This window comes from Lepidochelys kempii, chromosome 6 (assembly GCF_965140285.1).
Source record: "Lepidochelys kempii isolate rLepKem1 chromosome 6, rLepKem1.hap1, whole genome shotgun sequence".
In the NCBI taxonomy this organism is placed as follows: domain Eukaryota; kingdom Metazoa; phylum Chordata; order Testudines; family Cheloniidae; genus Lepidochelys; species Lepidochelys kempii.
In genome coordinates this window covers 12,416,039-12,438,762 of record NC_136385.1, presented here as the reverse complement: position 1 = coordinate 12,438,762, position 22,724 = coordinate 12,416,039, and the positions used below count along the sequence as shown (strand labels likewise).

The following is a 22,724-nucleotide window of genomic DNA, read 5'->3' as shown; positions in this document are numbered from 1 at the left end:
CAAAGAGGATGGATCTAGACTGTTCTCAGTGGTACCAGGTGACAGAACAAGAAGCAATGGTCTCAAGTTGCAGTGGGGGAGGTTTAGGTTGGATATTAGGAAACACTATTTCACTAGGAGGGTGGGGAAGCTCTGGAATGGGTTCCCTAGGGAGGTGGTGGAATCTCCATCCTTCATGGTTTTTAAGGCCCAGCTTGACAAAGCCCTGGCTGGGATGATTTAGTTGGGGTTGGTCCTGCTTTGAGCAGGGGGTTGGACTAGACGACCTCCCGTGGTCCCTTCCAACCCTGAGATTCTCGGATTCTGCGACACCCCCAGCGCCACAGGGTCCCGCGCTGGTGGAGATGAGATACTCTGTTGCCCTCCTCTCTCCAGGCAGAGCTCGAGGAGAATCCGTGACACACCAGCTCACTTTTCCCAGCACCTCCAGGGCTCAGGTTTCCAGGCTGCCCAGCCCTGCTAGAGCTGTGACTCCTGGTGCCTGGAGCTGTGACTCCGGAGCTGAGGCTCACAGGGGTGACAGGACCTCACTGCACATTAGGTCACTTCCCCCGACGCCCGTTAGTGACCTCCCCCGCCCGGCGGCATTCGGCTGGGTGTTCCTACCAGCTCTCCTAGCACAACAAACCATTGGACCGGCGGGTTCCAGAGACGCAGCCAGGCGAAATGCAGGGAGCCTCTCAACTCCAGAGCAGCAGCTGCGAAGCAGAGGAGAGGAACACGGGGTAATTTTTCTCCCGACACCCGACGCGGTGGGCTTAGACTCCGGCTCGTCCCCCTGCAGGAATTCTAACCTCTTGCCATTGTTTTCTTTGGAAGAACGGTGCCCCGTCCGAGGCAGGCCCCGTGGAGACCCCCGAACTGGCGCTCTCCGGTGCACGCCCAGCGTGAGTGGGAGACACGGACGGCTCATCAGAGGCTCGGCAACCTTTGGATCAGCTGCCAAAGGCTCTTTGTGCTGCTTGGCCTTGGTGCCGCCTCCAGCACCACCTCACGCTGCTCCTGCCTATCAGCCTGCTCTTCCTTTCACTGCATCTTCTTCCTCCTCTTGCGCCCAGCCCAGTTCTTAGCTCTCCTTGCCTGCCTGCCTTCTCCTCCTTGGACATCTTCTCTCCAGCGCTGGCCTTAGCTAACCCCCTTCCCGGGGGCTAGCTTGCTGCACCTCGGGGACTCCCCTGTCCCCCCCAGCTAATCCGCTTGCAGAGGGCGTTTCTTTGAGTGGTTGGAGTAGACTCCAACCCAGCTCCGGCTCCCTATTCTGCTGGCTGCAGTGTGCTGGTCTCTTCCTCTGCCTCCATTTCCAGCAGACCAGGTGTGGCTCTCTGCACCACTTCACCCCCAGTTCCCTGCGTGCCTCCGCTCCGGCCCTGCTAAAATCTTCCCCCCCGCACACCTTGCCTGGCTCCCGACAGCTGCCCTGCCCTGAGACGTTGCCCCTGCTCCCCCGTCTGCTTCAGGGTCCCGGGCACACTCGCTCTCCTGGGAATTAAAGGCTCCCGTGTGCTTGCTGCTGTCACGCTCTGGGCCCTGCTGAGCTAGCACTGGCTGCAGGGGTTGCTAGAGCCTCTCCATCTGCCATAGCTTCTCCCATCGCCCCGTGCCATGCGCGGGGCCTGCTCTGCCTCCTCCTTCCCCTCGCCCTGTGCTGGCCCCCTGGCCCGGGGTGAGCGAAGGCTGCAAAGCCGGCCGGGCCACGGTTTGTATGAAGGACGCTCCCTGAACAGCCCCTGGCTGCAGCGTATCCAAGAGGCCGGGCCCCATGTAGCCAGTGACATTGTCTCCAGGCTGGGCCCTTGTTCCCTAGGCAGCATACCCGTACTTCCCACCCACTCGAGCCCCTCTGGGGCAGGTGCAGTGACCCTCTGGCCTTTGAGGCCCACCCTGGAGCAGGGTACCCTCCCCCCCGAGGAATGCTACACCCACCCGGAGGAAAGTTGCTTCTACCACCCAACCCTGGAGCAAGGTATCCCTTGAGCAGCATGGGTCCTTTGAGCTAATACTGTGTCAGTCATGCCCAGGGCAGCTCCCTCCGGGAGTCACGGGCTCAGGCTCTCTGCAGACTCAGGCAGCCTCGCTGCATCGGTCACATTGGGTTCTGTTTTGGAAATGTTCCTCACTGCACTGAGAGCTAGGGGCCTTTTCTTCCTTCTGTGAGAGCTGAGAGTCTGGAGAACAAGCCGGCAGGTCACAGACCAGCCCTGGGGCGATGGAGCCCTGATCCCCGCCTGGAGCTGCCCCCTTGTGCTGCAGGCCCAGCCATCAGCACACCAGCCATAGCTAGGAGCCAGAAGGGTGTCCCTGCAAAGACCTGCTCTCAGCCCACACTAGATGGCTCCCCGTCACCCACGTCGGAGCCCCATCACGTTGCCTGTCCCCAGGAGGTGCCTTCCAAAGCAGGGTCCCCTCTAGGGCTCATGAGTTCCAGAGCCAAAGCTGACACCCCACCCCGCAAACGCACTGCGAATGTCCTGCCACCAGCCTCCTCCCACTGACTCCAGCAGAAACACCTCGGCTCAGCCCAGCTCCTGCACCCCGAAAGAGCCCACGCTGAAAGCAGCTCTAGGCCAGAGCCCCACACGGCGTGCACAGGCAGGGTCCCAGACACGCCGCGGGGGCTGGTCTAAGCAGAAATGACACAAGCTCCTTGGCAAGCCCATGTGACCCAAGGCCGCCCAGCCCAGGCGCTCCCAGCCACACCATACTGGGAACCGCAGGCCCCCATCACAGAACTAGCTGAGGGCCCCGTCTTGGGATGGAAGGGATCCAACTCTTGGGTCCCACGTACAGAAGCCTCCAGCAGCTGAGTTGTGGTCCTAGCTCCACGCTCGGGGCACAGATACGCTCTCTGGTACCTGCTCCTGAGAGGTGCATCTTCATGGTCCAGCTACCCAGTGCCCCAGGCTGACCCTCAGCTTCCTCATCACTTGAACACACCTCGCCCAGCACTGCAGCCGCGTGGGCCCTCTGGGATACCAGGTTAACGCTCCAAGGGCATGCGCTGGGTGTGACTAACACACGTATACCCACACGCTGCCCACAGGTTTCTAAGCCACCGTCACCCATCACTTAGCAATGCAAGAAATGCCCAGCTCTAGCCTAAAGCAATAACCCAGACCCAGAACTGAAGTTCCCTGCCTCAGTTTCCCCGCTCAGGTGGTGGAGCCCGCGACACAGCAGTTGTTTCACAGTAACCACCTCACCATGTTGGAGCTGTGCAGACAGACTCCCCAAAGTGTCCCCCCCCCATTTAGCCTTATGTCAGGGTGACAACACCCCCTCGACACCTGTTCACATGCCCGGTCTGGGAACCCCTGTGGCCTGGACTACGCTGTGGGATCTGCAGCCTGCAACACGCACACCCCAACACCCTGTGGGTGTAAACCCCCTCCCCACCCTATCCCTCGGGCCTGTCGGTACAACTTCTTCCCCCTTTACCCCAACCCCAGCCTGGGCGCATTCTCTGAGCTGCAGCTGGGGCAGGGCCTAGGCAGCGGGCTGTCCTCCATCCCCAGCTCTGCTAGGCCCTGGGGGCATGGCCCCCCCAAGTGCCCTGGCTGGCTGGGAATGTGGGGTCCTCCTGAGCACCTCTTGTGCCTGTTCCACAGGGAGCTGGCCCTTTCCCTGCCAGGCCAGCGGTGTTCTGCGATGGTGGGTCGCCCCATTGCTGTCCCGCCCCAGCGAGTGCAATGGGCAGCAGCAGTACCGGGGGAGGCAGAGTTCCCCTTTTTACGCCAGGGTGGACTTTGGCCCCAGACAGCTCGCCGGGACAGGGACAACACGTGGCCAAACCAGGGCCTGCCTTGCTAAGCGCCGTGCATTAGAGCTCAGCTAGGCAGGTCCCGCCCTGCTGGAAAGCTTGCTCCGTTCGATGCAGCTGATCGGTTCTCACCCTAATCGCCATGGTGGACTTTGTTTCTTCTCATACAAGCTACAATCTAATCAGCCAGCAGCTCGGAGCCCTAAATTCCAGCCTGGGCCCTTCGGAAAATACCAAGGAACATTTTTCCCACCAGCCCAGTGCCGTGGCCGGTGGAGGTGACTCTGCCCCCTCCCTGATCGGATACAGTCCAGTGGCGTCATCGTACAGAGCAGCCACCTTGGGGAAAGCTCACGTCGGCCCGGAAAGATGCACGCGCTAGAGAGCCAGGCCCATTGCAGGCGGCCCAGGGGGCGAGTCCCCCCCACGCTACCTGCCCCTAGCTGTGTGGCTGTTCCTAGTGTCGCTTGCAGATGGTGCCTAGCGCCCCGGGGGAACCCTTTGTCCTCTATTTGCATAAATAAAAATCAATCACAGCTGACTTGCTTCCTGGGGCAGAGGTCCCTCCGGGCTGAGCAGTCTCTAGCACCAGGTTGGCCCTGTTTATCTCGCCTCTGTCAAGAGTTAACCCTCCTGAGAGCTGGGGGGGATGATTTTTCAAAGCCCCTAAAGCCTGTTTTTCAAAGTGACTTAGGCACGTGGGCTCAGCTTGTCAAAACAGAGATCTGCCATCCCCGCCCTGATGGCCACTGGGTTTTAAGTTCATTCAGTGCTGGGGAAAGGTGCCAGATCGCCGCCCCACCCCGGCAGACCAAACACTTTGCTGTGACCTCCAGCCCGGCACAAGGGGGACACAGCTCACTCTGCTGGACAGCAGCCCCTGAGACCCCGTTCAGCTGGAGCAGAACTGAGACCTCCCTCCCCCCATCCTTTCTCACTGACTGCCAAGGAGTCATCAGTTGGCAGCAACATCTGGTGGGTACCACCGTGGCTGGGTTCAGCCCCATGTGGAGGGTTCCCCAACCGGTCCGGACCCCCAGGCCGCCTCCGGCCGCGTCCCTGGTCAGACGTCAAGCTGTGTGACGGGCAGCAGGTTTCCACGTATCCCCTCTGAGCAGGAGGCGCATCCCAATGTGGCAAAGCCCAGGGCACCGGACATGCTTTCCAGCAAGCGTTTTGCGGCTGCTGAGCATTCCCCCACCTACCTCACAGCTCCGTACCTTCTCCCCGAGACTCCCAGCTATGCGGAGAGCCCTGCTGCTCCCTGGCACCCACCTGAGCCCCACTGGGCAGCAGTTCCAGTGCGATAGCAGCCCCCGGGCAGCAACGGACTCAAGGCAGCATTCCCCCAGCCCTCCTCACCCACACGACACACTAGAGAGGGCAGGCTGGCTCCTGGCCCATTCCCCTGGTCCGGTCCCCTGCCCGTAAATGAGGACTATGCCGTGAAATGAAAAGCGGGCTCCTTTAACCGCAATACACGCCCAGCCCGAGCACCGCAGGGGAGCCCAGGACTCCAGCTGTGACAGAGCTGGCTATTTCTAGGGGCCATAAGCCGCACTGGCAGTGATGCCAGCCGAGGACCCACCCCAGTGTCCGCATGCTTTGCAGGGGGAGTGTGTGTCACGGGCCAGGATCCGGAAGGACTGCATCACCGCCATGGTGCATTGGCCAAGGTGCATTCTGGGAAGGGTTCTCATTTCTTTAAAGAGTCAAGTATAGGCTGTTGTCAGGGGCAGGAGGCAGGACTTGATCCCATGTAGCAAATCCTGTTCCTGTGAGGGGCAGAGCAGTTTGTCTGGGGCCAGGGCCCTACCCAGGGAAATCCCGGGCAGGCAGCACCTTTGGGGCAGCTGTTCAGCAGCACGGGCTTTATTCCTATTTCCAAACTCAGGCCGCTGGCACCAAGGGCATATTTACAAAGGGATTTAGGTGCCTACACTCCAGATGGGTGCCTAGTGGATTCACAACAGTGTCTAAGTGAGTCAGGCACCCGGCTCCATGGACTTTCAATGAGAATTAGGCACCAAACCCATGTCGGCACTTCCAAAACATCCCAGCTGTGGTGCTAGGCACCTAAACCCCCTTGACAAGCTGACCCGACCTTCCTGCGGCACTTTTGACAATGGGACTTGGGCTCCTAAGTCACTTGGGCCTGTTTGAAAATGGTCCCCTCCAGCTGAGTGCGCTTTGCCAGTCACAGCTAATTGCAAAGTGCCATGCACAGCAATGGGGTGAGCATGTTGCTCCATAGGCCAGCCCTTCAGCACAAAGAGCTGAAACTGGGGGCCTGGTGTGTGTGGAGGGGAGGGTGGGGCGGCAGCATTTGGCTGAGGAATGGGCAGCCCAGAGTCAGGGAGTCAGCTGCTTATTTACAGTAATATACAGAGAGTCCTGCTTCCCTGGACAGGAGTGGGAACGTCCAGCACATGCCTGTGTCAAAATCTCCAGCCAGACACACCAGCCCTGTGCCCAAAAAGCTGCTGTCTCTCTCTCTCTCAGCATCTGCTTCCTGCAAGGGTCACATACACAACCCCTCCTTTCAGACCCACGGACCAAACTGTCTCCGGCAGCTTAACCCAGTCTCTCCAAGGCCTGTTTTCTGGGTCTTTAACACCCACCTTTTCACCCCGCCCACCCCCTTCGTCCAGGCCCTGCAACAGAGAGCAGGTGCTCTGGAGATGTCTCTGTGAGGCCCAGTCTTCTTGCACCTCAAAGGAAGCTCATTCAAGGTTCCCTGCATGTTCAACGCACACGTCTCCTTAGCGAGGCCCCGGATCGATTGCAACGGCGACCCCTTACAGCAATAAACAGCTGTGATGTCCTGGGGCTATACCCACAATACAGTGCACAGGGCTCACCGCCCTCTTCCCGGGTGAAGGAGCCATGGCGTGGGAGGTGTCCGGTGCTTGCATAATCCAGACGCTTCCTTTAAGTCTCTAATGGGGCTTTGGGCGTGCTGGTGAACGTGGCCTGAACCTGTTAAGAAACCCCCATGGCTAATAGCCCTAGAGCCTGATCAGCTCAGTGCATTAATTCGCAAATGGAAAGAAAAACATCTCACCACCCCCAGACTGTCAGAGGAGGCTGCTTAGAGAGAGAGAGCACATGGGGCCAGAGGGGAGGCAGAAAGGGGGCGGAGATGCTAGTCCAAGCTCCGCCCACACATACCCAGAGCGGGACACTGCTCACCCTACAGTGCAGTCCATCATCCCGCACTGAGCCCCTCTGGCCTCCTGGGGCCTGGCTCCCCCTTGTGAGCTGTGAACAGGCTCAGCTGGGCTCTTTTTTGGTTCGGGGGGGAAATAACTGCAGGCAGCTCCTGACTGCCACCCACGCATGGCCCCAAAATGAGCCTTCCCGCATGGCAAATTGTGTCGCTGTGTGATACAGCACCACACCCACGGGCCCACACACCAATTCTCCCCCACCCTGCTAGTCGTGGGGAAGTTACAGTGGTGACGAGGAGGGTGTGGCTAGGCGTTAATGTTTTACCGGTGTAATCACTGTAATGCCCCAGGGGACAGGCTGGGCTGTAATCAAAGTGCATCTTTACAGTTTAGCTTAATCTGCTTCTAAAGGTCCCAGGGATCAGGACAGGAAGTAGTTTTTCCATGATGCACAACTGGCCTGAAGCACCCGGGATTGGCCACAGCTGGAGATGAGACCCCAGCCATGGGGGGGATCAGAGAGTCCTTTCTTAGCTGCCTGGGCTCTTCCCGTGTGCTTGGGGACCAGATGGGGGCTGGGAAGGAATTTTCACCGGGTCAGACCAGCGGGGACCTTGGGGTGGGGGGGTTCTCCCTCCTCCGCAGCATGGGGCACAGGTCACCTCTGGGATCAGCTGGGCCTGGATCGCCTAATCCATTCCCTGCCATTGCAGGGGCCTCGGGCATTGGTGGCATCTCAGTCCTCCTGGTCTCTGCCTGCAGCTCACAATAGGTTAGATCCTGAAATGTAACAACGTTCTAGGGCTCACTGGGTGGAAATCCATGGCCTGGGCTACACAGGACGTCAGATAGGAAGGCCTAATGATCCCTTCCTGCTCTGAACTCTATGAAGCCATAAGCCCCCTTGTACCGGGCTACGTGTCCATTCCAGGAGACAAGGTGTGAACTGAAATCCCTACAGTCACACTGGTACAATGCCCCCTGTGGACAAGCCCTTAAAAGACCATCACTGGGCATGCAAGTTAACCCCTCCCTGAGATGAATGGCAGAGTTCACACCTCCACAATCTCTTGTTCAGCGCTGCATCGGTGATCCCGTTCACAGCCATTTCTGCGTGAGGAGTGGGGGAGGTGAACAGATATCGGCTGTTCATTGCCAGCAGCAGAGGAAGTCCTTGTCTAGCTCTAGGGGTAGGCACCGGGAACCAAAGAGCTGGGGCTTATTCCCACTGAGATTACATGGGTCCCTGGGGCTGTACGCTGACATTGGGGCTTGTTGCCCGCAGAGGGCAGGAAGCATGTGGACTTGGGAAGGGTTGTAAGGGAGTTAGCTGCAGCTGAATATGAAAGCACGACGCCTCTTTGCCACGGTCATGCCAACGGGGGTCCCGACGAGCTGGCGCATCCCAGCCCTCTGGGCATAGCCGGGTCACTGTCCTAGCTCTGGGTCTCTTGGGCCCACTCCCAGGGGTGGCCCCATGTCTGCTACCCTTCCTGGGCACACAGGGCAACACAGCCTGGCCAGCTGGGCCCCAGAACCAGCTCCTCAGTTGTTTAGGTTCACGTCCCGGTGCCCAGCTGGCTGTGGGAGCTCTGCAGGGCCGGCATGGCAGGCCAGCCAGGGACACGGGCTGAGCCAAGGGGTTGATAAACCGGCCACTTGACTCTGAACAAAGCACTAGAGCTACAGAGCTTTGCAAACTAACAAACGGACTGGAGCTCAGCCTGTCTGTGAGTCTGAGGTGTGTGGTCGGCGTGTCCTGCCTGCTCTCTCTCTCCAGCTCAGTCTCCTGGCATATGGCAGCGGCCATACCCCCCTCCCCATGCTCAGTGAAGCCCACTGAGCCCATTCTCTTAAATACAGCCTCTGTCCCTTTTCACCCACGTGCTCCAGCTGGGAAAGTCCTGTCCAGCCCCTTCCCTCTGCCAGGCTTCTGTGTAGCAGTCATTGTCCCATAGCGATGGAGCGGTCGGGGCCTGGCAGTCAGAGCTGAGGGCCCTTGATCATGCTGCGATGGCTTCTCAACCAGCGACATGCCACTAGGTGCCGAGCCCCTAATCTGGCTACTCTGAGAGCGTGGCCAAACTTGGAATTTCCCTCCTATGGGAATTCCAGCCTTTCAAAAATGGTTCTCGTTCTGGATCGGCATGAAAGCCAACACATTGTGACATTTCCTGCAAAACCAAGTTTATTAAAAAAAAGGTTGGTGTGGGTCCATCAAAGCATTGCATTCCGAGTCTGGCTTTTTAGCTTATCTCTATAGTAAGAGTCCAGGACTGTCTGTCGGTCGGGGTTTGCTGTGTTGCTGGTCCCAGGATATGAGAGAGACAAGGTGGGTGAGGTGATATCTTTTATGGGACCAACTTCCTCTTCTGAAGAGCTCTGTGTAAGCTCCAAAGCTGGTCTCTCTCACTGAGAGGAGTTGGTCCCATACAAGATATTCCCCCACCCACTCTGGCCGAGTGTCACTCTGAAGCCTAGAATAGCTGTTGAGTCAGTGTGACAAGATGGAAACAGCTACAGGCCTGCCTGGGTGTCCATAAAAGGAAGCTCCCCCTACTACCCTTCATTTATCACAGAGGCTAAGGGGGCAGCTTTGCGGCTAGTTACAGAGAGCTCCTCCCAACCAGGAGGGGACCGTATGAGACAAAGTGCTGGTTTGTCTGTACAGCCAAATGTAAAGATATATTCCTAAGAACAAAGTGTGTCGGCCACACCTCCGGGATGGGGGACTCTATCCTGGGGAGCAGTGACTGAAACAGATCTAGGGGTGGTGGTCGGTAATCAGCTGACCGTGAGCTCCCAGTGCGACGCTGCGGCCGAAAGGGCTAATGCAATCCTGGGATGCACAAACAGGGGAAACTCAATTAGGAGCAGATTGGTTACTGTACCTCTGTATATGGCTCTGGTGTGACCGCAGCTGGACTCCTGTCTCCAGTTCTGGTGCCCACAATTCAAGAAGGATGTTGATACATTGGAGGGGTCAGAGAAGAGCTGATCCTTCTCAGATTAAAGCAGAGGTCCCCAAACTGTGGGGTGTGCCCTCTTGGGGTGTGTGTGGAGGAACATTGGTGGGGGGGGCACAGTGGGGCCCGGGCCAGCACCCATAGGGGGCAGGGAGTGAGTGCTTCCCAGCCCCAGCTCTACTTTGGTTCCACCCCCTGCCTCATCCCCTGCTTCTGGGCCCCGTACTGGCCCTATCCTCAGTGCGGCTCTGTTCCTGGACTCGCGCCAACCCCCAGCCTTAGCCACTGGCCACAGCTCAATTCCTGGCCCAGGGCCGAGGCCGGGAGTGAGCTGCTCCTGGTTGTGGGCCTGGCTGCTGGGCCACACCGCAGTCCAGCTGCAGCTCTGCTCCAGCCCCCAGGCTCAGGCCCTGGCCACAGCCCCACTTCCAGCCCCATTCCCACCCACCAGCCTTGGCCTCCTTACCCCATCCGTGTCCATCCCCCCCCCCCCGAGCCATGGCCCCGCTCCTCACCCTGGCCCCAGGGAGGCAGGGGGGCACAGATGGCGGGGAGCATGACCCTCAAAAGTTTGGGGACCACTGTATTAAAGGATTAGAAAACCTGCCTTTGACTCAAGGAACTCAAACTGTCTAGCTTCACAAAGAGAAGGTTAAGGGGTGATTTGATCACAATCCTAAGTATCCACTTAGGAACAAGTAGTTAATAGTGAGCTCTTCAATCTAGCAAACAAAGGCATAACACGATCCAGTAGCTGGAAGTTGAAGCTAGAGAAATTCAGCTGGGAAATACAGTGTAAATGTCGAGCAGTGAGAGTAATTACCCATTGGAACAATTTACCCAGGGTCGCGGTAGTGTCTGGCAATGTTTAAATCACGATTGGATGGTTTTCTAAGGCTCTGCTCTGGGAATGATTTGGGGGCAGGTCTCTGGCCTGGGTTATCCAGGAGGTCCGAGGAGCTGATCACAATGGGCCGTTCTGGCCTTGGACTCTAGGAATCTGTGCAACTGTAACGAGTGGGTACGAGAGGCTGCACTGGCCAATCAGAGGAGGGAGTCGACACTGAGTCTGCAACAGCATTAGTGTGGGACTAAGCCAGGTGGTGCCTGAAAGAGAAGAGAAGTAGACAGATCTCGGCTTGGTGTTGCAGAGTCTGCATATACTTTGCATGTTTCCAAGCACTAAGTCAGCCGAACACATCACGCTTACATGTATATCTAGCACCTCCCAGCCACGCATTTCCACAGGCCTTGCACCCCTCCCTTCAGTCACACTTGCAACTGCCAACCCCCAGCTCCTCTGGGGCGAGATCCCCATTCGACTCCTGAGGGAAACAGAGGCACGTTGTTAAAAGTGAGCCTCTCCTTTTCCAAAGGGGACCTGTGCACTTAGGAGCCAACGCCTCACTGAAAGTCAGCAGGGTTTCGGCTCCTACGCCCAAAATGGGACTTGGAGCACAGAGTCACCTAGGTGGGCATGAGCGCACACACAGGGCAGAGCTGACCAAGCTCCCACAGTAAGACGGTGGCCGGGATAGAAATAAAGGAGCAGACGCATCCTGCTCTCACCCCTGGCCTGTGCTCCCCCCATGCACGATAGCTGGGTGAATAGTGGATTTTTCGGTTCACGGACAAGTCTGAAAAATAGAAGAAAACGTTTGTTTGGGGCTGACCTGACATTTTTCAAAATTTTTGTCAAATTGGAAAAGGGGGAAAAAAAGGGTGGGGTCACATAAACCTGTCACCGTGACGACTGTGACAACTTTTAAAATAAAAGGACAGGGACGTCGGAAAGGCAAGGTCCTTTCTGAACAGGAAAGAAGTCAAGCCATTGCCTTTCCAACGGTCAACATGAAGCCGTTCCGATTTTCCGGAATTCGGCTGACGGTTGGTTTTGCCCCAAGCCAACGACACTGACAGGAGTCCGTGAAACATTTCTGTGTGGCCAACTCTGCGGCTTGTGTCGGATAAAAGATTCCTCCCCACAAACATCTCCCCGCTCTGCTAGCGGGTGTCAGTTCTCCTTGAGCGGACAAGGGGCAGCGTGGCCAGCAGCATTCATGACCCACCCCGCTCTCGGGTAACACGCTGTGTCCGTGATCACAGCAGGTGGACGAGGAGAAAGCAGACCCAGCCCAGGCCCCGGTGGAGCCAACTGCGGCCAAGCAGCCCGAGATGAAGACAAAAGCGGACAACGAGGAGCCCTCCACCATGGACCCACTGTTCAAAGTCCTCCAGACGCCTGTGAGTGAGCTCGACGAGACCACCACACTGCCCGCACAGCTGGACCGCTCGCACAGCCTCCACATGGAGGGCTACCTGGGCCGCAAACACGACCTGGAGGCTCCTAACAAGAAGGCGTCAAACAGGTACAAGGGAAAGGCGGGCACTCGGCTTGTAGGATGTATCCTATAGGGAATGGCTCTGGCTCGGCGGGGGTCAGCTGTGCCCGGCCCATAGAGGCATTGGCAGCTCCCCAGCAAGACCAGGTGGGGAGAGGTTGCAGGCACACTGGGCTGGGGGGCAACCCCAGCACAGGGCCTCTTGGAGCAGCAGGAGGCTGCCTGCCGGGAAATACAGATTCTGTGGGTGGGACCCATGGGTGAAGGCTCCCCTCCACCCTCCTAGAAGGCCACTGCATGCCACGCTGCCCAGGAGCCGACCCGGCCCCTGAGCCACTCTTCGACCTCCCACGACTCCATAAATCTGTTACCCGCGCACTCTACGGCACCCACCTTTACCCTTCCATGGGCTCAAGGCGTAACCCAGTTGAGTTAGGCACCCAACCTGTACCCAGTTCTTAGGGCTCCAGGCGAAAGGCACCACCCCGTACCCAGTTCCTATGGCTCAGGGCGTACTCTTCTGTGGAAAGAGTGGAAGAGCCTTACGCAGTAATATCGTTAATCCTTTATTTATTACCAACCACCAAAATGGAATGCACACCCTAAGCATACAATGCTCACCACTCCCAATAAGGCAGACGAACTTTTCCTGCTGGCCAGTCAGGGTCAGGTCGTCCAGAAACTCCAGCTTCTGCATGCTTATGGTTGGCAGGGTGTTGGGTCTGGAAGCTCTGATCCTGGACTGTGTCCTAGAGTTAGGTTTCAAAGAACTTCCCTTTGGACCCCAGTTTATACAGTGAGTGAAACTTGAGTCCTGCTTAGCTGTACCTTACCCAATCATTTTAAACGAAAGTCCTACAAACCGGTATTTTCCACTGATCCTAGCCCAATCAGACCCAACCATCTTAGTTGATTTAAATCTTGCAAAATTAGTTATGCAACAGACAAAAACAATCAAAAAACCAGACAGAGACCCAACAGGTAAACAATAGAGAAGGGGGGACCATGAAGGCAAAACAATAGACTTATAGATCTCACAACTACAACTGCTGATAAGTGGTTTCTTGCTGGACAGAACACTGTTGAACAAAGTTTTCTTTAAAGATCTGAAGGTCCCTTTCTTTAGCTGGTGATGGTGGGTGCTATTAGGACAGGAACCTTCTTAACAGCCTGATCTTACACAATTTAGATGAAAGGGGATGATGTGACTTTCTGCTTCTTAGCTCATGGCTGCTGCTGCTTACTAAAGAAAAAGGCCGCAGACCTTACACTTCAGTACAGAATTACCACCGCAGCCCGATGCCTGGTGCCACACCATGAACCACAGCCCCTCTGACTGGCACAAGAGTCCTTAGCCGATTCTGCATGTTGGATGACGATGTCAGACACAGCCCTGCTGGGCGCGAGTGCAGTTCCTTAGACTGCCCTGAGCCAGTGCTCCCCCATGGCATAGCCACATTGGAGAGAGTCGGAGAAGAGCCTGGAGAATGATTAAAGGGTTAGAAAACCTGCCTTACAGAGCTAACCTCAAGGAGCTCAATCTATGTAGCTGACCAAAGAGAAGGTTACGGAGTGACTTGATCACAGACTATAAGTGGGGAACAAACATTTAATAATGGGTTCTTCAATCTACCAGAAAAATGCCTAACAGGATCCAATGGCCAGAAGTTGAAGCTAGACAAAGTCAGATGGGAAATATGATGTACAGTTTTAGCAGTGAGAGTAATTAACCATTGGAACAATTTACCCAGGGTCATGGATTCACCATCACGGGATGTTTGTTCTACAAACTCTGCTCTAGGAATTATTTTTGGGGCGTTCTCTGGCCTGTGTTATATAGGAGGTCAGGCGCAATGACTACAATGGTCTCTTCTATGGGAAATCTATGAAGAAACCATTTCAGCCCAACTGCTCAAGACCCCTGGCACATGGAAGGGACCAGACCAGAGAGCCCCACACAATGTATTAACCCTGTCATTCCTGGCTGAGCCAGAGTGGAGCTTTTACCACGAGAAGCCAGGCTGGATTTACAGACTTCAAGTGATGGAGAACCTGCCCCTGGCTGGGTCAGCTGATAGTTTCCCCTCCCTGTGAAAAAACTGGGCCTTCCCTCTAGTCTGGATTTGTCAGGCGTCAGCTTCCAGTCATTGGAACTCATTGAGATTCACCAGCCCCCCGTGCTCCGAAATCTCCTCCCACATAAGTCCTGACAGCCCACAATCGAGTCACCTCTGGGTGCTAGGAAAGTCTCCTCAGCCAGCAGGTAGCAGGGGCCGGGGCTTTCAGGTTCCAGGCTCTGATGGTGCGTGAGGTGCATTTGGGCTGTGGAGTTGGAGTAACATGTGTCCTCACGCCCGTCACACAGGTCCTGGAACACGCTGTACTGCGTGCTCCAGAGCAGCGAGCTGGCCTTCTACAAGGATGCCAAGAGCTTAGCCTTGGGACTGCCTTACCACGGGGAGGAGCCCTTCCGGCTGAGGAACGCCCTCTGCCACGTAGCCACTGGCTACAAGAAGAAGAAGCACGTCTTCAAGCTGAGGTGAGGTGCAGACAGAGCCCCGAGGCCAGACCCTGCAGCCAGCCTGCCCAGGGAGCCCCCCGCAAGTCAGCGCCGGGTACATCACAGCACATAAACCTCCCATGGCTGGGACCTGGGGCGCAATAACCCATGGCACACTCAGTGGGGGAAGGGGACCCATGCCAACCGTGAAGGGCAAGATTGGCTAGCACCTAAGCCATCCCATGGGGGTCATGGGGTTCGCAGGGAGCACCTTGATGAAGCAGAGTGCCCAGTGCATCTGGCAGGGAGCCCGGAGGGAGGTGCTGTTTCAGCACAGAATGGGGGGCATTCCAGGCCAACCCCTGCAGGCGGGAGCAGCCAAGCAGTGTCGGGCGGAGGACATTGAGATCATGATGATTGCTTGGCCAAGCCCTAAACCCAGTCCCCTCCACCACCTTAACCCCTTCATGCCTGTTCCTTTGCTGCCATCAGGATCATGGTCCTGCCTTCTCTGTGCCCACTGCCCCCCCATTGTCCACCCCCGCTCTGCAGCCAGCAAGTGTGGCTTTTTGTCCTGGTGTTCAGCCAGTGACCAGCTGGCAGGGAGTTCCCCTTGGGCTCCAGCCACGTCTTGGCCACTTCAGAAATAAGCCCCTTAAAATTAACACTGACTTCCAAACATAGGCGCCAACTTCGTGGGTGTTCCGGGGCTGGAGCACCGCTGATCAGCTCCTCCCCTCCCAGCAGTGCCTCTAGCCCACCAATGATCAGCTGTTCAGCGGTGTGCAGGAGACGGTGGGAGGGAGGGGGAGGAGCAAGGGTGGGGCAGGCTCAGGGCAGGGGGCAGAATGGGGTGGGAAGAGGCAAGGTGGTGGTGGGGGCTTGAGGGAAGGGGTGGAGTGGGGGCGGGGCCCAGGGTGGAGCTGAGGTCGAGCACCCCCTCGGCAACTACTTCCAAAAGTACGTGCTGGGTCCGCCTGATGAGGGACGGCCTGGCACAGGGACTGCTGTGGGCTGGGAGATCTGGGAAGGGTGGGGAGCTGCTGCTGCGGGTTCAGGAGCCCTGGGGCACAGCCTCTGGAGCCCCGAGAAGGGAGAGGCAACTAGATGCTGGCTTTAAATCAGTTAATCAAGGTGTATTTAAGGGGGCATCTGAATGACCAGGAATCTCCCCTCTACTTTCCAGGCTCGGCAATGGCAGTGAGTGGCTCTTCCATGGCAAAGACGAGGTAGGTGCCTGTGTGGGCCATTCGGGGCTGGAGAGGACGTGGGAGGCTGGAACGTCTCAGTGAGCAGGGGTCCAGGCCTGGCTGCATAGATGGGAACAGAGGCTGTCACGAGAGCTACCTGGCCTGGGGGTGGCACAAAGAAAGGGGAAGCCACTAGTAGAGAGAGTGTTCTGGAGATATAGTCCTACAGGGTAGCTATGATGTAGGCCTAGGCTGGGGCAAAGCATGCTGGGAGAGAAGTCTGCCATGCCCACAGCTGGGCTGAGGATGGGTCTCTCCAGAGAGCTAGGGTCAGTCAGGTTGTGAGTGGCATGGGGACCAAAGGCCCCTGCATCACCATCTCATTTCCAGACCTAGCTGCGTGGCTCTGCAGAGGCACTGGCTTGCTCCATGCGAGCTGCCTCTGACTTTCACTTGGAACCCAGCCGTGTCTAGTTCCCCCAGCTCCTGCCTGTACAGCTGCGGAGCCAGCGGCAGAGGAAGCTGCTTGCTTTCTCCCTCTGCCTCCTGCATGTCTCGCCATCATTCCTCTGGGGGCTGTGGAGACGCCACAGACTCACCGTTTTTCGTGAGGAGTGTGTTAATTCTGCCAAAATGGGTCTTTCATCTGCATCTGGCTGAGCTGCCTTGGTGCGTTGTAGGAGCTGTAATTCAGCTGTCTCACACCCTCATTCTCCCCTATGGGACACGCTCCCAGGCCAAACTACACTTCCCATAATGTACCGTGGCAGCTCAGTGAGACAGCAGACCACAGTGAATCATGGAATATATAATCGGTCTTGTATCAGGGGGTCGCCATGTTAGTCTGTATCCACAAAAACAACAAGGAGTCCGGTGGCACCGTAAAGACTAACAGATTGATTTGGGCATAAGCTTTTGTGGGTAAAAACCCACTTCTTCAGATGCAATAATCTGGCTTGGGAGCCCAGCCCATAGGGGGAAACGTCAGTATGAGACACCTGAACGACAACTCCCATGATGCACTGCATCAACTCAGCCAGACACAGACTAACATGGAACTGTCTTGCGAATGGAACTGTTCAAACATGTCTGAACTTTCCGTTCCATCGAGCTGGGCTGATCCAGCTTTCCTGGTACCTCCCCACATTGGACTCTGCCCCGGGACAGACATTCCGATTTCTGAATAGGTCTGATTGCTCCCCTGCATCTGTCTCGGGGCATCGGATCAGCCCAGCAGCCCATCTTTCCACTTTGCTGGGCTTCTTGCCATATGGGTGACTAGCCCTGGGATTCTGGCCCCCTAATGGTAGCTGTCTTCTGCCTCCCTAATTGCCCCACCCCAACGGGGCTGCAGTTGCAGGAGAATACGACGTTCTCCTTCGCTCCCTGCCCCATTGGGCAGTACTGGAGTTTGGGACACAGAGAGCCCTGAGTGAGATCCTCCTAGGTCTTTAGATGCCCAATTCCCATTGATTTAGGTGTCTAAATACTTTGAGAAGCTGGGCCTTAGAGGCTGGGAGGTCCAAAACAGCCCATGGGAATGAGTGGCCCAAATCCCTTTGAAATGCAATGGCCGTTGGGTGCCCAACTCCCTTGGGCATCTCAGAACACTCCAGCCGTACTGTTTACCAGTGCTTGGATTCCAATGAACCTTTGAAAGACACTGAGCTGACTGAGGTAATAATGCCCAGTGCCCAATGGTGGCATTGGCCCCCGCCTGGAGGAGGGGTGAGAGGGCAAGCTGGGTTAGACACAGGGGTGACTCCTGACCCCGTAAGGCGTGGGGCTCTTTGGGGCGAGCGCTAGGGGGGTTGGAGGCTCAGAAGCCGCTGTCCCTGGGCGGTGACTGAGGGGCGCTCTCTCTTGGTCTCTGTCCGACAGGAGGAGATGCACACATGGCTGCAGGGCCTCAGCACAGCAATAATAGAAGCCCAAAGCATGAAAGCCAAGGCGCTGAGCCTGCCTCTGCCCTCCAGCACCGCCCCAGACGTCATCCTGGCCAAGAAAGACAAAGAGAAAAGATTTAGCTTCTTTCCCAAAAAGAAATAACCTGAGAGGTGGCTGAGGGCAGCCCACTCAGCTGCCTAAGAACTGCGCATGGGGGAGCGTCCGCGGGCGTGCTGGGCCCCGCCACCACCCCCACCCCCACGCACCTCCGGCAGCAGCCGCGGGTGCTCACACCACAGCCCCGCCTCCAGGGCCGGGGCACAGCCCCACGCCCCGCTCTGCTCCCACGCAGCACCGAGCCAGCCCCGTGAGGGCGGAGGAGTGGCGTCTGCTGAAGGCCAGTGCTGGGCGTGCCGGCGCGGGGCCCTGTCCTGTGGGACACGCGTTGCATCGCCCACGGCCGGGGCGAGCCACACGGGCGTCTGGCGGAGGAGGCACCGTCTGAGCCAGACCACGCAGTGCTGGGGACGCGCTGCCCAGGCCAGGATGGAGGCAGCGAGCTTCCCGACCTGCCTCTCTGACAAGGTGCCATGACGGCCCAAGACATAGGCGCATCTCTGGGCACCGCGGCTGTGGCAGGGCTGCCTGCAGCCACTAGGGGGTGACGGTCACACGCGCCTGGGCAGCTCTGCCGGTCCTTCCAGCAGGGGGCGTGAGGTGGGCTGGTGTGCGTGCGGCGGCCCCCCCCCCCTTCCCAAGCCACACCCCACAGAGAGCCCGTTGTCAGGCAAGCCATGCGCAGCCGAGAACAAACGTTTGCCCTAAATTAGGGAGGAAGAGAATCGTTATAATTCTGCAGCTGAGCGTGTGTGTGAGTGTGTGTCTGCACATCTGAGTCTGTTTATATGTGTACACTTCTGCATTTCATGTGACCACGTGTGTGCATGCATGTGTGAGCTCACAATTCCCACGTGTAGACTCTGTTGTACTGGCTCAGGCTTTGCCTGGGCTCGGGCCGTTCTTGGCCTGGGTCCCGTTTCTGTCCCTGACCTTGTGGTTCCTGTGCTCTCCCCTGTGGGCTGGGTCGGGCCCCCTAAAAGCCAACGTCTCCAAAGCCCCCAGCCCTCCCCTCGGTGTCCTTGCTGCTGCCCGGGGGCTGGGGAACACCCTGCAGGGTGTGGCAGCGGGGGGCCCTGCGTTCCAGCCAGCCAAGCGGTGCCATGGGGCTGAATGCCCACTGGCACATCCCTGGAGGGGAGGAGGCTGGGCGAGAGAGTAGGCGCTTTCTCCCCTGGGTCCCAGAGACACAGGGCTGTGATGCCTGCCTCCCACGCAGTGCCAGGATGCGGCCAACTCTTGCCCTGTTGCCGCCTGCTGAATTCACTGCAGGCCTCATCCCTAGCGAGGTCGGGCCAGGGGAGGCTCTCTGCTTCCTAAACCCAGGCTGGTGGCGCTGCTGGCGGAGGGCAGGGAAACACACCAACAAATGCACTGCCAGGACCGGCTCTGGGGGACATGCCAGTGCGTGCGGTGCGGGGGTCCTGTCCTGAAAGTGCCTTACCTGCAATAATGGAAAACAAACCCCATGTGCTGAGGCACCGTGCCCCGAAAACTCCAGGGCCGATGCCCCCACGTGCCCCCAAAGAGGCGCTCCCAGCCCCCAACCCCTGATCCCTGCCCCCAGCAGGGGCCGGCTGAGCTAGGGGGTCCGTGGCATGGGCCGAGAAGGCTCCCCCCAGAGCAGAGCTTGGTGTGGGGGTCAGTGGCTGGCAACTCAGCCCAGCCAGTGTGAGCAGCCTTCCCAGTCACGACAAGCACAGAGCCCCGGCACTGGGGGGGAGGGCAGTGTCTAATCCCCCCTGGGCCCTCCGCACAGATGGCACGAGACGCTGTGGGAGTCCAGCAGGCTGACCCAGGGCTCTCGTGCTGTCAGCACTGGGCAGGGCGGCGCTGCAGGAGGCAACGTTGCACCAGAGCAGCTGGGAAATGGCCCTGGCAGGAGGCTGTGCCCAAGGCAAGGTTCACGCCTTGTAGCGGGCCGTAGCACCGCCAGCCTCTCACACCGGCCCTGTTGTACACAGCTCTCGAGGAGGGCACACCCTGCAGCCAGCCACCCTGGGGCCTGGCCTCATGCCTCCACCACAGCCCGCTGGGCAAGGCCTGCCGGAGCCCAGCTCCACCCCACTAGCGCTGGACGGTTCCCATCAGCTCCTCCGGACCCCCCAGCCTGGCTCAGCAAAGCACCGGGACATGGCACTGGAGCAGGGGGCGCTGGCTGGCTGGCAGCACGTGCGGTACGTCCTGGGTGCAGAACAGGAAAGGATCCCCCACTTCACGCCAACGTCAGCCCCGTGTTTATCAGCCCTGGCACCCCCGGAATGAGGCTGCGTCCGGTCCCCTGGGGTTTGATCCTGCCCTGCAGTGGGGCTGGAGGCTGTGCTGAGATCTGTACGGGAGTGCTGGCAGCTCTGGTACTGAGCTGGGGCCCCCTGCAGCTTGAGGCTGCAAAAGCCTGTCTTTTCGTCTTTGGGGCTGTCCCTCTCGGCTGCCCCATTTCTAAGCCAAGAAACACCCAAGTTCAAGTCACTGGCAGAGGCAGCAGGGGCAGGGAACGGGGTGTTTTCAGTGGCACCCACAAGAACCAAAGAGCCTTGGCGAGCCACCCTGCAGGATGTGGAGTTAGACCAACTGCAGGTGTGTATCTGGGGGAGGTGTAGCTATATTTACAGACACTGGGACTGACCCAGAGTGGGGCCTGGTCCCCGCGTTGGAAGTCGCCCTGGGCACAGGCAGGCACTGCGGTCAGTCAGTGCCATGGGGTGTGCTGTGTTTCACATGCATTTTCTCCTGGCCCGTGTTTCCATGCAGCTTTCTGTCCTTGGCTGAGTGGTTTCCTCCACCACTCCCTCCTTTGGAAGGGCTCCATGCAGCAGGTCTTGGCTCCAGCCCTTTCCGTGTGTTGCTGGGTTCAAACACCTTTTGTTTCTCATCAGAGTGCCCCCCCCCGATTCCCCCCAGGAGCACTGGATTTGCCCAGAAATCATCTGTTTTACCTAGCATGGGGCCATTTGACAGCTGGACCATGACTGCCCTCTCCTCCTTCTGGCTGAATTCATCTTGGTGGGATCTCTGCTCCACAGGGCTGCTCTCCCAGCACGCACAGCGCTCCCGCGCAGATGTGGGGCACGGGCTCAGGGCAGACATGCATGGGGGGGCTGGAGCCCCAATGAGTGCAGGAGACGGGCGCACAGCCAGAGCAGCTCGCCGAGGGGCAGGGGGTCGCGTTGCTCGAGTTGGTTCGTTGATTCCCGCTGGCTAGGCACCGCGTTCGACCCGCTGTCACGTACTTCCACTGCATAGCAAGAGCTAAACCTCCACACAGTGCTGCAGAAGCATTTTAATAATGGTTTTTCTAAGAAATAAATAAGCCAAACCCCGCTCTGGCTGAGGCATCTTGTTTCGATTTTACCCAGCAGGTTTCACGCAAGGGTCAGCGAGAGCACTGGGGCCGCCTTGGCTGGAGGCCTGTGCCCTGCCTGGGGCAGCATGCGTGGAGAGACGTGCACAAAGTCTGAGAATCTAGAGGAGAGCGACAAAGATGGTCTGAGGTTTAGCAACCCTGGCCTGTGAGGGAAGGCTTTGAGGACTGGCTGTGTTTAGTCTAGAGAAGAGAAGGTTGCGGGGGGACCTGAGAACAGGCTTCAGAGATGTCAAAGGTGGGTACAAAGGGGACAGGGATCAACTGGTCTCCATGGCCACCGAGGGTAAGAGGAGGAACATGGGCGGCACGTAATGGAGGCGTAAACCTCCGTTAATGCTCCCCGGGCTGGGCCGCGGCGGGGCTCAGAGCTCCTCCGGGTGGTCAGGGCTCGGGGTGGCTCAGGTAGGCGGGCCAGTGCACGGGGCGGCTTGGCCAGGCCAGCCAGGGCTCCTCTGGCCATGGGGTGGGGCTCAGGGTTCCTCTGGCCCTGGTGGGCGAGAGCGGGGGGTGGTGGGAGCCCAGTAGGGGTGGGGCCTCAGGCAGAAGGGGGCAGGACAGGGGGCTAGCCTCCCCCAGCCAGGGGTTCACATGCCGCCATGGGAAGGAATGAGGTTAATTTGCAGCACAGAAGAGACAGGTTTCATATTAGGCCCTGGACAGGTTACCCAGGCAGGTTGTGGAGGTTTTAAAAACCGGGTGGACAGACGCCCATCAGGGCTGGGCTGGGATTCTGCCTCAGCACAGGGGCAGGACTAGAGGGCCCAAGCCGCCCTACATTCCCAGGGGTCCGTGGAAGGCCATTTCCGTACCGAGCAGCGGGGATCCCGGCCGAAGCCGCAGGGAGCCCTGCTGCTGCGGAAGAGCATCTGCAATAACAACCTCCCGTGCGATGGCTGGCAAGGGAGCGTGGGCTGAGCAACAACCGGGGCGGGGAAAGCAGCGCACAGAGGAGGGGACTTTTGAGAGGCCCAAGGGGAATGTTTCCCAAAGCAGGTAAGTGACTTGGGAGCCCAAGTCTCTGGGAAAGCCATGGGGATTTCAGCTCTTGGTCCGATTTTATGAAGGGTTTTAGGTGCCTACAGTTATGAGAGGTGGCGAGTGGGGATTTGAAAAGCCCCTAGGTGCAGCTCTGCATCTGTAGGTGCCCGAAGAGCTTCACCTGGAGCAGCTCCCTAAGGCCCTGTTAGAAAGCGGCTGGAAGCAGCCCGCCTGCCTTCCCTGCCAGGCTCCGCACCCCTAACACCCAGGCCTCTACGCTCGGCACTTGGCACCTCCTTTGGGGTGAGGGGATGCTGCAGCATGGCAAGGGCAGAGCAGTGGTCAGGGCACTGGCTGAGGTACTGGAAGACCTGGGCCCTGTTCCCTGCTCTGGCGCAGGCTGCCGGCCGGCGTGGCCTGGGCAGGTGATGTGGGGTGTTTCTGCACTACACA

General features: G+C 58.2%; 1 protein-coding gene across 2 annotated transcripts in view; it reads left to right on the top strand.

Annotated features, from left to right (window-relative positions):
* SPTB (spectrin beta, erythrocytic) overlaps positions 1-21,249 on the top strand; it is a 133,750-nt gene extending 112,501 nt beyond the window's left edge. For both annotated transcript variants that reach the window (XM_073346701.2, XM_073346702.2), the window contains 4 exons: positions 12,000-12,262; positions 14,601-14,774; positions 15,922-15,964; positions 17,807-21,249. In XM_073346701.2, the coding sequence (XP_073202802.2) occupies positions 12,000-12,262; positions 14,601-14,774; positions 15,922-15,964; positions 17,807-17,974 (648 nt within the window). In that variant the 3' untranslated portion in view covers positions 17,975-21,249. The remainder of the gene's footprint in view (positions 1-11,999; positions 12,263-14,600; positions 14,775-15,921; positions 15,965-17,806) is intronic.
* Positions 21,250-22,724: the final 1,475 nt, after the last annotated feature.